Source organism: Podarcis bocagei (genome assembly GCF_964188305.1).
Source record: "Podarcis bocagei genome assembly, chromosome: 5".
Taxonomy (NCBI): domain Eukaryota; kingdom Metazoa; phylum Chordata; class Lepidosauria; order Squamata; family Lacertidae; genus Podarcis; species Podarcis bocagei.
In genome coordinates, this window is record NC_138129.1 from 54,848,205 (window position 1) to 54,864,486 (window position 16,282).

The 16,282-nt window shown below is 45.3% G+C and overlaps 1 protein-coding gene across 3 annotated transcripts in view; it reads right to left on the bottom strand.

Annotated features, from left to right (window-relative positions):
• The window catches only part of LOC308586500 (phosphatidylinositol 3-kinase regulatory subunit gamma), a 242,176-nt gene that overhangs the window by 218,995 nt on the left and 6,899 nt on the right, over positions 1–16,282 (bottom strand). For all 3 annotated transcript variants that reach the window (XM_081193158.1, XM_081193156.1, XM_081193157.1), the window contains exons 3-4: positions 4,192–4,287; positions 3,610–3,687 (exon numbers count right to left, since the gene is read on the bottom strand). In XM_081193158.1, the coding sequence (XP_081049284.1) occupies positions 3,610–3,687; positions 4,192–4,287 (174 nt within the window). The remainder of the gene's footprint in view (positions 1–3,609; positions 3,688–4,191; positions 4,288–16,282) is intronic.

Sequence of the window (16,282 nt, forward strand, 5' to 3'; positions counted from 1 at the left end):
TTGTGTGTGGGCCTCAGCTTGGAATAAATATTGTGTCAGTGCAATGCACCCAGGTTGAACAAGAGTGAGGACTGGATGTAGAGAAAATAACAACAACAGAAACCCTGACTTTCATAATTTGCAGCTGCAAATTCATTCACCAGACGTCTTAAATCGACTTTCCATTGGAAAACTTGCATTGTCCCTGGGAATGTTCACACATAACTCGGCTTCACTGAGTACACTTAATTTCCTTATTTAACGAGGTCAAAATTCATTGAATTCATTCAAGTTGACTTTAATTAGCCGAGTTGCCTTGCATATCAAAGTGGAAATCAGCTGCACAAATTCAGCACAACTGAACTGAGACATTCAGCTTCAGCAAAGAAAAAACTAACACAAGGCCTGTTCTAATGTAATATTTTGCAGCTGAAGCGATTTCTGTGGCTTTATAACTTTGAAGGCATTTATAACTGGTCATCTAAGCAACTTGTTCATAGACAATCCCAAGACTGCCAACTGTCAGGAATACTTTCACGGTTCACAGGACTATCTCCAAAAGCAGGCTGCAAGGATGGCTCATTTGCACAAAACACTTTCATAAGCATATAGCCACAGGAATGAGTCCAGGATCTATCCCGTTGCTTCCAAACACTATATTGAGAGTGAACCATAATGGCTGGAACAAGGTCTTTTGTTTCCACTTGAGGTCGGCATTGACAGCAGCCAGCCAATCACCCAGATGCTCAGATTTTGTTTAAAATAGTATTTCAAAGCATGATAAGAGCAAATTGTTTTTCTGTGGCTACCGTGGAGATGTTTTGAAAAAAGGAAACAAACTGATACACAATGACAAGAAGCTTATATTTAATATTCACAATATTTAATTTGGGAGCAATGGAATAAAGCTCTAACCTCTTATGTCCTAGTTCAGCAACTCTTGTGCGCATAAAGGGGTAGTCCTTTGCCCTCAAGGTACCACACGTGTACTACACATGGACAAGCTTCAGGTCATTGGCTGCATGCAGCTTTCACAGGCCCTCAACTGTGGCATGCCCTCTTGCCACCGAACTGTCCCCTGTGCCCATGTGTCTTCCTCCCTATGTAAGCTATGAATCCCTTGGCCCCACAGCTGTTTAGGCAAGCTGGGGTGGGGAGTGCGATTGTGGTGGTGAGGAAGGCAGGCAGGGACAGCTCTCCCCAAGTGCCCATGATCTTTGTGTACAGGTGTCAGTCTGCCTGTGTATGGTCCCACACACCACCAGCTCCTACCATCGCCCACTGCTGCATGTATTCCTATATCATGCAACCCATCATAATTTTTGCACCAGTTTAACTGTCATGGCTCCCCCTACTGAATCTTGGGAGGAATCCACAGGTTGACGTGTGTGGGGGGGGGGTAAATTTGTTGTGTTGTTTGTTTTTTTTTAAATACCAGCTGCATGCACCTGGACTAGAAGGTTCTGAGATACAGATATAGCCTGAAAATTGTTTTTGCGGCTTGGCCTGCAGATGATAAGACACATTGCCCATGTTTCATTCTCCAGCTGAATGTGAGAACATTCGCAGCTGCTTCTAGTGTGCCTCGCTACAGACAATAAGGTACCTCGGGACTTGGCTTCTTAGTTCTGCTGAGGATGGATGAGCTCATGTTTCTTTATATAGATATCCCGTCAGATCCCTCTCCATAGCAACACGTCCTGGCGTGACAGCCTCTGGGCTTGTGCTGTCAGAGAGCCTGGCTGCTTGAGTCTGACACCGCATCCTCCCCATCATTGCAAACAGCACCCGCTCAAAGGCAACAGACCGGAGAGGAACCAGCGCAGGTAACAGGAGGGTGGATCAGCATGCTGCTACAAAGCATCACGCTGCCTCCTTCACAAACACAGTAAGCCAAGAACAGAGCTGTCTTCTACACTGCCTGGTGCCACAATGCCATCTTGTGGCCAAATGATTCAAAAACAAAATTTACTATGCAGCAAGAAGGTATGTACAGATTTTTAAAACCCCAAATCCTTCGGGAGGAAGGGCAAGAGAAAAATCCAGCAAACAAGCAAACAGTGTATGTGTGTCAGCAATTTCACATTTGAGTTCTTTGAGAACTCTCAGGCGGATACATCTGGACCCAGAGATTCGTCAGTTTTTGTTTTCTCTATTAGGCCTAGAACTTCACCTCTTGCCACCACTGTTTTCCTCTGTTCCCCAGACTCCCTTTCCTGGAAAGTTAGTTCAGATCCCTATCTGCCCTATCTTCTGCTGTGAAGACAGATGCAAAAAAAATTCATTCAGCTTCTCTGCAATTTCCCCTTTAGCACACCTTTAATTATAATAAAGAGGGCATCCTCTTGGTCCTGGCAGTACCTCTCCTGATCTGAACCATACACTCCAGTTGAGCTTCTGATATTGCATTTTTGAACCACTCCAAGCTCAGGAGTCAGGATTCAAGGGTTCAGTTACAGGACAAGAAGTTCAGAACTGGATGGAAGTGACAAAGATGTCCCAATAAGCTTCCCCACCTCTGCCACCAATTTTTAAAAGACAAGGCATGGTGCACTCCCCATGGGACTCTCTCGCCTTGTGGGAATATTGAGCTTGCAAGTGCACACTGCATCAGGGTAGGTGTGTCTGCTCCCATCTGTGAAGGCTTTACACTCCTATCTCTAGTCCAGTAGTCCTCCCCCTGTTCAGCCTCCATCATGGGCTGATCAGAACCCGCCCCAGAGTCCACTGAGGGAGGGTCGGTGGAGAGGGCCCACTTCACTTTCCAAAGTGGATGAAATTGGGGCGGGAAAGGGAGGTTCCCCCTTCCTCCAACCCAGGTTCCAACAGTACAACCCTCCCCTCTGTTTCTTCTTCTGACAGACAGTGCAGGACATTGGAAAGCCCACAACACCTGCTAGCTTTTTTTTGGGGGGGGGGATTTCTTAAGTTACTTTATTAGAAGCTTAGGTCATGGAGAGGAGTAGTGTGCCCAGAGTAGTGTGCCCTGGCCTCCTTGCCCTGCTGCTAAACTCACCCAGCTACTTAACTTGCTTTGATGCTTTGTCAGCTGAAAAAGAGGTGGTTCATCAGCTGGGGCTCCCCTTAGCTCCTGCAGTGGGCTCCCCTTGCTACAAGAGTGACCCAAGAGGTTCTGCGGAATAGACAGAATCACCCTGATGATTGCACTGGCACCAAGAATAGAATTTAGTCCTTTAACCCAATGCAGAGGACTTCATAAGCACTACACGATTCAGATCTACATCCATTAACTCCTCGTGGTCCATGTTCATAAGTGGTCCCTATACAGTGGTACCTCAGGTTAAGTACTTAATTCGTTCCGGAGGTCCGTTCTTAACCTGAAACTGTTCTTAACCTGAAGCACCACTATAGCTAATGGGGCCTCCTGCTGCTGTTGCGCTGCCGGAGCACAATTTCTGTTCTTATCCTGAAGCAAAGTTCTTAACCCAAGGTACTATTTCTGGGTTAGCGGAGTCTGTAACCTGAAGCATATGTAACCCGAGGTACCACTGTACTCAGAAGGCTTGTGTTCTTCGCAACAGGGAGAGAACTCCACTTTGGGGGGGAGGGTTTGGAACCTTACTGCTTGAATGCTGCTTTCTGCATAGAACCCCCAAAGCCATGTCTTACCTGTCAGCAGATGCTGCTTGAGTTGAGCGTCGCAAAAGGAACTGGGAGGTGATCGGTAAAGGGCTTCATTATCTAAGCCTGTAAATGCAACAGAAATGGGGGGGGGGAGAGAGAGAAACACAGTAAGATTTTCTTACCATTCAAAAATGGTCAACTAATCAAGGGGGCCTTGAAGAAGTTCCAGGCAGTGAAATTACATCACCAGGAGAAAGGGTCCAATTATATTTACACACACACCCTTTATAAACTGAATCATTTCTTCCTTGAACAACTGCATTTCAGTCACAATATTCTGACCCCGTCCACTTTTGCCTCTAGCACTGCTCACTATCAGAATGCGGCCCCTGGAAGTTTGGCCCGGGTTGGACCTGACCCTTGGGATGAAAGTAGGGAACCAACTGGGCACTGTCCGAAGGGGCAGAAATGATGAGCCGTCTGCCTCCTCTTTACAAAGGCCACTGCTTCTCTGGAATTTGCATATATACTAATAGCAAACATTATATACTGATCAGCAGTTTAGGATGTGGAATGTCAAACAACAGCAACAATGAATTCTAGCAGCAACAGAGTTTTTTCTTATACCTTCTTTTTCCAAAGCTTCAACAAGTCTCTTTACAACCAGCAGTGCTTGTTCAGGGAGATTTAACCAGTCAACAAACTCCATCTGCCCAGGAGGTCCTGTTAGGAAGAGAGAGGCAAACAAGACTGTTGAACTCATACACTCCTCATTCCAGCACAATGTCAAGCAGCAAAATTGTCAAAGTCTCCTACAGGCTCAAATTTGCAGGATATGTTTGGTGCTAGATGGCCATTAAAAAGAATAAAATTGATTTGGTTGCTACTTCCAGCTACTAAACTGAATGCATGAAGGAAAGGTAGAGAACCTGTGACCCTCCTCCATGGTCTACAACTCCCAACATCCCTCACTAGTCACAATTCACTTGTATGCCATTGAGTTTAGAAGAACAGAAAATTATCATGTAGTTTGAGCATTAAGTCACTTGAGTGTCTCACTTTTCCCCACCTTTGCTGGATCACTCTTTTTTTAAAAAGACAATAACAACTATTTTTTATTATTATTTATAAAATGCCTAAAGTTTTTAAGTGCTGTACAAAAATTTAAAAGCAACAATGTCCCCATCCACAAGCTGATAATCTAATAGACATGATGTCAAGGAGGAAGCAGGAAAAAAGCAACTTCAGATAGTAATTCTTTACATTAAATAACATTGCACCACCCAGACTCTTAGTAATTTCCTAAGACGCTCATTACTTCACAGTTGGTTCAGGAGGCACGTGCGCTCTTAAACTATATTCTATCATCAAAACGTCTGTGTTCTCTGTATTTTGAAGCTATTGTTTATCATGGATTTTGTCATACAGTACTCTTATCTTAAAAGGAACAATCTATGTACACTATATATTGTGGTTTTTTTCTTTGCTGTGGTTGTCAGGAAAATTCTACACTGCGTCTGAAGTTATTTTTTGTCTGTAGTTTTTTTTTTTAATGAACTTTTTTGGGGGGAGAATGCATGTGGATACAGATGGTCTCCCAATTCTAATATGTATTTAAGCAAGCTACAGAAAATCTGCTTCATAGCTCCAGATCTCCAAAACATGGACCTGACTTTACTGTGCAGGTTTCCCAAACTCTGACTATTGCACATTTACGAGCATGAATCCTGGCCAGCAGATGGCTCTAAAACCACAAAAATCAGAGTCCTGTTCCAGTCCCGAAGAAGCGGTAAAATGGACAGCATTGGAATCTCATCTGGTTTTTGAAGCTGGAATTACTGACATCAGAGCTTGGACAAGGGCTCCTTACATTATAAAACCCGAAGTGAGCTCATCTCTGCAGCAGCTTTGCACAACAGAGTCTGTCAGGTACACAAAAATACCCAAGTGTCTTATGATACCTTGAAGAGCAAATCATCATACTGTAATAAATTTTAAATGTGTAAATATTAAATCTTTAAGGTGTCACCAGACTAGACTTTGCTGCAACAAACTAACAAGGCTACACCTCTAGAAATTGTTACAAAAATATTAACTATAATCAGAAGTAAACCCTGTTTATATTTGTAACTCTCTTCAGTGCATCACCATCTTGAGCTAGACTCTGTGGGTGTCAACAGGGAAGAGCGGACATTAGGAGTGAAGTGGGAATGGTCAGCAAAAACTAGAGTTGCCTCATTTTCTGCATCAGGAAATGAAGGAGTTGCAATTTGCAATCTTAGTGTTCATAGAGCAGCACTGAGTCACTCCAAATCCATTCCCGTGTATTTGATTGCTGTGGTGAATGATGCAAGAGATTGTAAAAGAAGCTCTTTCAGTGTCTACTCTAAACTAAGTCTAATTAGGTTCAGGTAAGTGTGCAAAGGATGTGGCCTACTGCACAATTCTCTACAACCCTGCAAAACGGGATGCTGCAATTCTTCCAACTTTGAAACGGGCAAAGAATCAGAAAAGCAATATGAGAGATTAAACAAACATTTGCACTTCGAATATACTTGAGCTGTCTCCTACTGGCAAGTGCAAAAGTGAAAGCTACCTCTGAAAACCAGAAAACAATTCCAGCAGAAATAAATGATTACAGAGTCAACCATTGCAAAGTAGCTGCTTTCAAGGAAATGGCAAGGAGACGCTGCAGTTGTATACACACATATGTATTCATAAATGCATACATACATCCTTTTATTTGTATGCTGACTTTGATAGATAAAACCATGCTCAGGGCAGCTTACAACATGAAAAAACAGGTAACTAAAATAGCCATCAACAATAAATAAAAGTGTGTGTGTGTGTGTGTGTTGCTTTGATATTTTAATTGCATAAAACACCCTGTAACTAGTCCCAGAGAAATATGGTGTATATATAAATATTTCAAGTAATAAAAATAAATGAATAAGGGTTTATTTCCCACAAAACTGGCACGTAGTAGGAAACTACTGTAGAGTACAGCTTCCGGGTCATGTGGCCAGCATGACTAAGCCGCTTCTGGCGAACCAGAGCAGCGCACGGAAACGCCATTTACCTTCCCACTGGAGCGGTACTTATTTATCTACTTGCACTTCATGCTTTTGAACTGCTAGGTTGGCAGGAGCTGGGACTGAGCAACAGGAGCTCACCCTGTCACGGGGATTCGAACCGCCGACCTTCTGATCGGCAAGCCCTAGGCTCTGTGATTTAACCCACAGCGCCATCCACCAAAGGACCATCTAATCCAGCACCCTGTTCTCACAGTAGCCAACCAGATGCCTGTGGGAAGCCTGAAAGCAGGACATGAGTGAAACAGCACTTTTCCTTCTTGTGATTCCCAGCAACTAGCGTTCAGAGGCATATGACTTCTGACACTAGGACAGTGTTTCCCAAACGTTTTTGGGCAACGGCACACCTGTTTACCGGGAAAAAATCTCGCGGCACACCACCATTAAAGCCCCGCCCCGTGACGTCAGCGCGCAGCGTCACGCCGGGAGGGACGCACAAAAGTGAAAGTTTTTTCCCTCCCCCTTGCCGGGGTGGGAGGAGGCAGCAGAGCGAGGGACTGAGGGACGGCGGCAGCTGAGGCGGCGGCGGCTGTTGTGGTGGTGGCGGCGATAGCGGGCGGAGGAGGGGGCGGCGGCGGGGCTTGAGGAGCAGTCGCCGGGAGTTGCTGCTGCTGCTGTTGCTGCTGCTGCCCGGACATGCCGGCCTCCTCCTCCTCCGCTGTCTCGCGCTCCTCCCTTTTGCGCGCGCTGCCCCGCCGCTCGGCACCACCACCGCGGAGCCGCCCCCGGCTCGACGCGGATCCTCGCCGCCGCCGCCTCTCGCCGCCCGACTCGCCCGCCTCCCTCCCACGGCACACCAGCCGATGTCTCACGGCACACTAGTGTGCCGCGGAACACCGGTTGGGAAACACTGCACTAGGAGAATGCTACTGCGTCTGGTAGACATTCACAGCCTTATCCTCCATGCATTTGTCCATCCCACCCTTTCAGGTCATCCAAGTTGTTGGCCATCACTCTGCCTTGGGGTAACAAATTCCACAGCCAAGTGATGGAATGTGTGAAGAGGACTTGAACCTTCCAACTTTCAGCTTCCCTTAATGACACCAGGTTTTAATATTTAAAAAGAAAAAGAAAAACCTCTCTGCCACCGCTTCTGCAGCATAATACATAATTTTATACACCTATATAATGTCCCCTCTTCTCTAAACTAAAAACACCCAAATATTTGTTCCCCTTTCCTGAACCTTTTCCAGCACCACAATATCTCTTTTGAGGAGAGGCTCCCAGAAATGTACACAGCGTTCTAGGTGTACGCCATGGATTTATAACATGACATTAGGATATTGGCAGTTTTATTTTCCACCCCTTTTCTAATTATCCCTAACATGGAATTTGTTTTTTCCACAGCTGCCACACACTGGGTTAACATTTCCATCAAATTATCCACCATGACCCCAAGCTCTTTTTTTCCTGCTCATTCACTGCCAGTTCAGGCTACACTAGTGTTTATGTGAATTGCAGTGTACTAAGATATCCCCCAATCAACTGCCCAGAGTTTCTATAATTCAGCTGTTTCCATCATTTGATGTGAGGGACTGGCGGGCCCCTGACAAGTGTGCCCTGGGGCAAGGGGGGCTGAAATCTAACTTGGGGGCCAGTGGTTTGTAGGGATCTGCATGAGCCAGGAGGCAAGGATCAGAGGCAGGGGGAACTTCAGAGCTGGAGGAAGAGGTAGGTCAGGCAAGTGAAGGGCCCGGTGCTTCCCCAACCATTCCTGCACCACTGTCTCCCAGAGCCAGGAGGGAATTGAAATGGGAGGCACAGAGAAAGTTTCCACGCAGGCGCAATTTCTGGCTGTGTGCATCTGTCGGGGGAAGGTACGCAAGCTGGTGGCGTGAGAGTGGCCCCCTGTTGCTGCAAATGCTCCCTAGAGCGCAGGGCTGGGAATAGCTGCCTAGCCATGAGATTGGTGTGCATAGATATCCAGAGCTATAGAGAATAAATACTTAATTATCTGCCTTGGCTGGGAAGCACCCTTGACATTTTATATATTAAATGTTTGTAATTACTTTTACTGTTGATGTTTTATTGTGCAACCAAATAAATGGGATGACTCTCCCTCCAGGAATGTCATAGGTGTTTTTTCTTATGTAGGTCTTCCTTTGTACACTCGTTATAATCCTGTTAACTGCGGTGCCCTAAAAAATCCAGTTTTGCCATTTGCCAACAAACTAATTTGCTGTCTGAAACAAATGCCACACAGTACTCCATGAAACCTTGATCCTGGCTCACCTTAGGGTTCATTCACAGTACCTCTGGTACCATGTTGAAATGCAGATTGGTAACGTGGTCCTAATCCGTACACAGAGGAAAGTGTCACCAGTTTCTACACCAGCCACACATAGCCTGACAGCACTGGCTTTTTCATGCTGATCAGCAGTGAGAAGACACTGGAAAAGTGGACGCTGTGTGCACAGAAGAATAATGTGCAGAGTGTACTGCCAGCTCCTACGTGTCCAGGTTCTCATGAATTAGGCTTTGGCCAAGGCCCAAGGATTCAGCTTTGGTTGAATCTGGATTTCCTTCAAAGCAATCCTAAAACTAAAGATCAAATGCTGAAATAAAAAAAAAATGGGTCAAACCTCAAGAGCTGGCAAGTTTTAGGGACAGTGGTAGGCACATTGGTGTGCAAGCAGCCCACTCAACACAAACTCAGCAATGCCATTTTTCCATGTGCCTAAAGCAATGGCCTTTTCACAAGTTAGGAGCAGTGTGTTCTAAAAGGATGGGGGAAATCTCTAATGATGGAATTTTAGTTGAACTAAAACCCCATTTTATTATGTGTTGGTTTGAAGCAACTCCTCTTGTAAAACCCTGCCTGTCAAAACTGGGTCAAGTTTGTTTGTACTCTTTGGTTTCATTGGCTCTTTTCTGACAGCTGGATGGGCGGAAGGAGATGCTTCTCTTCACACCTTTGCCATGAGCAGCTGGGCAGGGAGGGAAGGCTGCCAAGGACACCAGGCCCCCAGGGAAAGGAGGGGGCAGAAAGGGAGCTCTAAGTGGGCAGGATACAGCCGGATGCCCGGTCATGGTAGCTGAAATAGGCACGGGTCGTGAGCTATGCAAGGCCAGTAAAAGCACCAGCGCTCCTTTTCCTGGGTGCAAGCCACATTGGAGCCCCTTTCATTTGCAAAGCAACACTGTACTGGTTTTTCCTTTCTTTCCCCAAATGCAATTTAATGATCTTTCAGGGATCTTTCCCCCACCCCCAGGGCAATCCCGTGAATCTGAGAGTGTAAAGAAGGGACAACGAAAGAGGCCGAAATTGGTTAAATTCAGCCAGGCAAGCAGTTAAAATGTAACCAGCTCAGTCAGATTGGTGTTTTTTGTTGATTTTTCTATGTGCAAGACTCTGATTTTGTTGCCTTGCTTTCTTTACAAGCTCTGACAATCTGGCTTCATTGGTTTAAAGGGATATTTCCTAGAATTTCTTGCTAAATTCTTCTGTATGTGCTGCACAGTTGTTAAGCTACCACATGAGTCCTGGGGAGAATTCACAAGGTTCTATAAGATTTGGTGTCCTCTGGGCTTTGGGAAAGTAAAACTAAGGCTCCTTTCTTTTTATTATTTCCTAGAGCTGCTCTGGAAAGAGAGTTCCCTGACAGGTAGCTGGACAGATAGTTTGTTAGGAGCTTCAGTCTGAAGGTAGCAACCTATTGTGATTATACGGGGGGGGGGTACCCTTCCACAAAAAGGGGCTTTGCCAGGAAGACCCCCTCATCTGTCACACTGGTTTTTTTTTCTTTTACAATTTTTGTTTCTTTTAAAATTTGCTGGCTATTCCCATGGGTGCCTTGCTGGGATGCCAAATGGTTTATGACCCCAGCCTACCAAATAAAAATATGATTTTTGAAATCACTTTTTAACTGAATACAGTAGGTGATGGGAAAGATTTTTGGAGTTCTCACCATGCCCACTTTTACACTTTAGCCACCTGCATTTTGATATGCAGTCACAAGCACCCATCTGAGGGTTGACTCTGGGTCAATGCAGCCCTTGGCCTGAGAATGGCTTGGCCACCCTGATTTAACAAACTGGTGTTCATTCTGACCATTAGCCGCCTTGAGTTCCTTCCGGGGATGGGGAACCTGTGGCCTTTCAGATGTTGGTGGACTCCCAATTCCCATAAGTCCCAGCCAGCATGGCTAATGACTGTTCTTCAACCTGGAGTCTCGGATGTTGTTGGAGTACAACTCCCGTCATCCTGACCATTGGCTGAGGTGGCTGGGGATGACAAGAGCCTGTAGTCCAGCACCATCTGGAGACCCCAGATTGAAGAACACTGATCTGGAGGGCCATAGATTCCCCATCCCTGCTTTAGCAGAAGATGCAGCTTAACTCTCTGCATTTGAGGTTGGTGGCAGTGTAAAGAAGGAGGGGCAAAGGGAACTTTGCAAGTCTGGAGGAAAGTTGTACACCCACCTTCAAAAGTCCCTCCTCATCTTACCTGAGGTGCATGGGGACCTTTTTATCCTGGTTTGCTTAAGAGCCTTGGAGCATAAGGTCTAATTCCCCAGCTGCCTAGTCACTGAAGCATTTTCTGTGCTAACATGACAGCTGCAAAAATCTAGAAATGTCAACCAAGGAGGTGACACTATGGGAAATAAGAGAGTTTCGCAGTAAATTGACGTCCCTTTTCCACTTGAATGGTGTGGAAGGCAGCAGGATTGTTCCTATTGGTCTTGGGCAAATAGCATATTAAACCATCGCAACAGCGTCCCCTTCCTCCTTTGCCCCCTGGTCCTTCCTAGGTCTTAACACTAAGGAGTTTTGACTTCAGCCACACATAGCCAGGAAATGGACCGTTAAGCCTGACATTTCAATCTGCCCTAACATCAGTACAGGCCAAAGGAAACAGCTAGTACAGAAGCTGGCCAATGCATTAAACTGACCCAGATTTTGTGGTGGTTTTTTTTAAAAAAATCTGCAATGCAAATGAAAAACTACATGATCGTGCATGGCTTTTTTTTTTTTTTAGACAGAAGGATGAAAGGAGCCCTGTGGAGAATAGGGATATCAACAGCAAGATCAGCACATCCATCTCTAACATCCCCTAAAAACTCATGTACCGCTGCAGAGATCCCTGCTGCACCAGCTGAAAGCAGAACAGAACAGGTTACCTCTGGCAGTGTTCCCAAGAGCTGCAGTCCTGAACAAGGCCCTGTAGCAGAGTGTTGCAGGAGTGGAGGCAGATCCAAAGTCAGCCCATTCCCAGAGGGGGAGATGATTCAGACTCTTATGCTGAAACTGTGTGGAGTTGGTATGGCATATAAATAAAACATAACTGCGCCACCCCAATGCATCTTTTCACCTCGGCCAGAATGAGCAAGAGGGCTTTGAAGCACAGCTTCTAGCCAGTGCTTTGCTTGGCTCCCTTATTAAATGTATGTTAAAGCAACCAAAAGGCCTCACTCCAAATTAAAATGATCTCTCTTCAAAATATTTTGTCTCTATAGTCTTCGGTCTCTCCATTTTTGCCATGCTCCACATTTTATCTAGCCATTCTATTATAGAAGGTAATTTACTGGGTTCAATTTGGTGGCAATTAGAATCATAGAATCATAGAATCATAGAATCATAGAATCATAGAGTTGGAAGAGACCACAAGGGCCATCGAGTCCAACCCCCTGCCAAGCAGGAAACACCATCAGAGCACTCCTGACATATGGTTGTCAAGCCTCTGCTTAAAGACCTCCAAAGTAGGAGACTCCACCACACTCCTTGGCAGCAAATTCCACTGTCGAACAGCTCTTACTGTCAGGAAGTTCTTCCTAATGTTTAGGTGGAATCTTCTTTCTTGTAGTTTGGATCCATTGCTCCGTGTCCGCTTCTCTGGAGCAGCAGAAAACAACCTTTCTCCCTCCTCTATGTGACATCCTTTTATATATTTGAACATGGCTATCATATCACCCCTTAACCTCCTCTTCTCCAGGCTAAACATGCCCAGCTCCCTTAGCCGTTCCTCATAAGGCATCGTTTCCAGGCCTTTGACCATTTTGGTTGCCCTCCTCTGGACACGTTCCAGTTTGTCAGTGTCCTTCTTGAATTGTGGTGCCCAGAACTGGACACAGTACTCCAGGTGTGGTCTGACCAGAGCAGAATACAGTGGCACTATTACTTCCCTTGATCTAGATGCTATACTCCTATTGATGCAGCCCAGAATTGCATTGGCTTTTTTAGCTGCCGCGTCACACTGTTGGCTCATGTCAAGTTTGTGGTCAACCAAGACTCCTAGATCCTTTTCACATGTACTGCTCTCAAGCCAGGTGTCACCCATCTTGTATTTGTGCCTCTCATTTTTTTTGCCCAAGTGCAATACTTTACATTTCTCCCTGTTAAAATTCATTTTGTTTGTTTTTGCCCAGTTCTCTAATCTGTCAAGGTCGTTTTGAATTAAGCATTCCGGCTGCTAATAATAGGTTGTTAACAAGGATCTGACTAGGTTTATTCACACTGACTCCTCTGTACACAAAATGAAACCAGACTGGGGAATTCATGGTGGCGCCTTTAACTCCTGCACTTTGGAGGGGTGATAAAAAGTAAGAATTGCCCTAAGGCCAACATTTAATTTGAGGTGAGAGACTGTGGCCGTCCAAAAGGGCTGTAGCTTAGTAGCAGAACTTCTGTTTGCATACAGAAGGACCAAGGTTCAAGTCCCAATATCTCCAGGTGCGGCTGGGAAAGATCCCTGGCCAAATCCCTGAAGAACAGCTGTAAGTCAGTGTTGACAACACTGAGCTAGATGTACGGAGGTGTCTTGGTGGAAGGCTGCTCTCTATGTTTCAGAAGCTGTTGGAAGGTTAACTTTGATAATCCATTACCACTGGCAATGTTGACCAGGGCTGTGTGTCATGAGTTCTTCGGCTCTGTCAAGATCTGGTATGGTTTGGCAGCCCTGGATAGAGGAAGAGGAAGTAGAGGGGTGTGTGGCCTGAAGGCTGCCACCCAGGGATGGAGGGAGGTGGCAGCAGAGCAGAAACCGGGCACTCACAACAATTTTTGTGTGGGTGCCTGGGCACCCTGGAGTTGGCACTAGTGGGCCCATGCCTAGAAAGTGTGGGTCAAGCAGGAAAATGGCTCGGACCTGCAGTTTCCAGGCAAGGAAATAGCGGAAGTGTGGATGAGCCTTACGTCTCTAGAGAGCCAACAAGAGCTCCTTGCAGCCTGTGGACTAAACCAAGCTTTCCTGAAATGTTATCCAAGTCAATTAAAACACAGCCCCAGAACTTTTTCTTCAATTTAATTAATCAGTACATTTTTAATGCTTCTCAGAGCAGAGGCTTTCAAGGCCGCGGAAGAAATGAACAACGTTTGCTCCTAATTCATTAGGAATTATTTTTAGCCCTGCATCTGTGCAAGGGTGACTGGGGATAATGAAGATGGTAAAACCATAAACCCAACCAAGAATAGGGGAGAAATCCATTCGGTTCGCATTTTAATAGGAAGCTACTAGATTCTATACATGAACCCAAACACTGCTATCCTTGAAATTCATTGCTCTGAATTTTGCAATGCTGTTGGCCAGCTTAAAAAGGGGGGGGATGTGTACATTAAAGAGTATACACAACAATGTGTAGACAATTTTTAAAATGCATTATATTAAGAGAAAATTGCTTGCAAAAATGTATATATTAAGAGAAACAGACAGAAATGCGTATTTAAAAACAAAACAAAAAGCAAACTGATGTGGGAATGTGGAACACGACCCATATCTCAGTCCCCTGAGAGAAACTTTCTTTGTGGGACAGCACAGCTTCATAAATTGTTGGCAGCCATCCTCTGTGACTAGTTGGAAGGAATTCCAAACCTTTTGCTCAGGGAACAGGAGTCAGCCACAACTGCCAAATGACCTCCTTCCCACCCCTCAGCCTGCCTGCATGTGCTGCTTTGGCAGGTAAGAGAAGTGACGTAGAGAGAAGATGCTACCTCTTTGGGAGGTGGTATGACCCACCTCTTAAAGATTATGGGTTGGATTCAAAGTAGACCCACCGAAAGGAATGGGCATGACTAACCTAGGCCCATTCCTTTCAGTCTACCCTGGCCCACTAAGTGGAACTCAGTTGGATACAACCCACAGGGTGGTATTCAACTACTGCATCCCATCAGTACAAGGATTTTTGCTTGCACAAAATCACTGCCCCTCTCTCTTCCCACTGGATGTTCCCCATGGCCTCTCCAGATTTGCTTCAGAGGCTTAAAGGAACCCATAGAACAGATTTAGGGGGCACACCAAGCAGAAATCCTTGCATTGATGTGATGTTCACTTAGCACTACATTCCACCCACAACCTTTAGGAGGAGGAATCATACCACTTCCCAAATAGCAACTTCTGTATACATTACTAGGTAAATAACAGAGGAATTAAGTGAGCCGAAGAAGCTGGGGAAGTTTACTATGTGCACATAGGCACACTAAAAAGGAAGAGGCTACAAAAATCAGCCAAGGAAAGGCAAAGCAGAGGTGCCTTTATCAGTGTTGCTTGGGAATTCTAATAAAACAAAAAATCAGTGCAGTTCCAAATGGTTCATTCAACCCACCATCTTGATTCAATATGGAGTCCAACTGTATTTAAACAGAGAAGAAAACCTGCTCCTTGGTTTCAGGAACCAACATACAAAATTTGGTTGTGAACTCTTAAAGAGGTGTACAAATGCAAAATAATGTAAGGAGATGAAGAGAACTACAGAATTAGAGGAACAGAAGTAGAGAAGAAGAAGAAGAGGAGGAGTTTGGATTTGATATCCCGCTTTATCACTACCCGAAGGAATCTCAAAGTGGCTAACGTTCTCCTTTCCCTTCCTCCCCCACAACAAACACTCTGAGGTGAGTAAGGCTGAGAGACTTTAGAGAAGTGTGACTAGCCCAAGGTCACCCAGCAGCTGCATGTGGAGGAGCAGAGACGCAAACCTGGGTCACCAGATTACAAGTCTACCACTCTTAACCGCTACACCACACTGGCTCTCCCACTGGAGCAGATGCGGGGGGGGGGGATACAGCCTATTTATCCACATATTTTAATATACTCAATGGCCCATCTGGCACCATACATCCTGCTGTCTATGGCAATAACTGTGTAGAACAGAAGAAACCTACTTTTTTGGATGGCCCTCAAAAGAGGAACAGGGTCCCAAACTCAGTGATCCCTTTCTAGGGAGAAAAAAATCATGACGAGAGCTCCAGTTTGAGGTCAATTTGTGGTTGTCTCCACTTTGGCTGCAGTTAGGAACCACTTTTTTCACAGCTCGATTAACAACCTCTGTGACCAATGAAGCATTAGAATTCCTCCATATGTTCACAATAGCAAAGGTATGACTCAACCAGCACCACGGCCCAAGGCAGAAAGTGTGTCAGACATATGCCGCCTTGAGCAAGGCACTGTGGGTACGCATTGTGAGAGGGGAGCTGCTGGAGAAGTGCAATGATTCAGATGAATGGATGGCTTGAGAATTTCAATCTTTACACATTCTGATACAAGCTGACCTGATCCTCACCTTTGAAGGTTAAGGTGTGGATCAGAAAATAGCTGCACATCAAATGTTACACTTCTCTCAACACTGCAACACAGTTTTCAGCTCAGGAACAATATAAAATACAGTGATACCTCGGGTTAAGTACTTAGTTCGTTC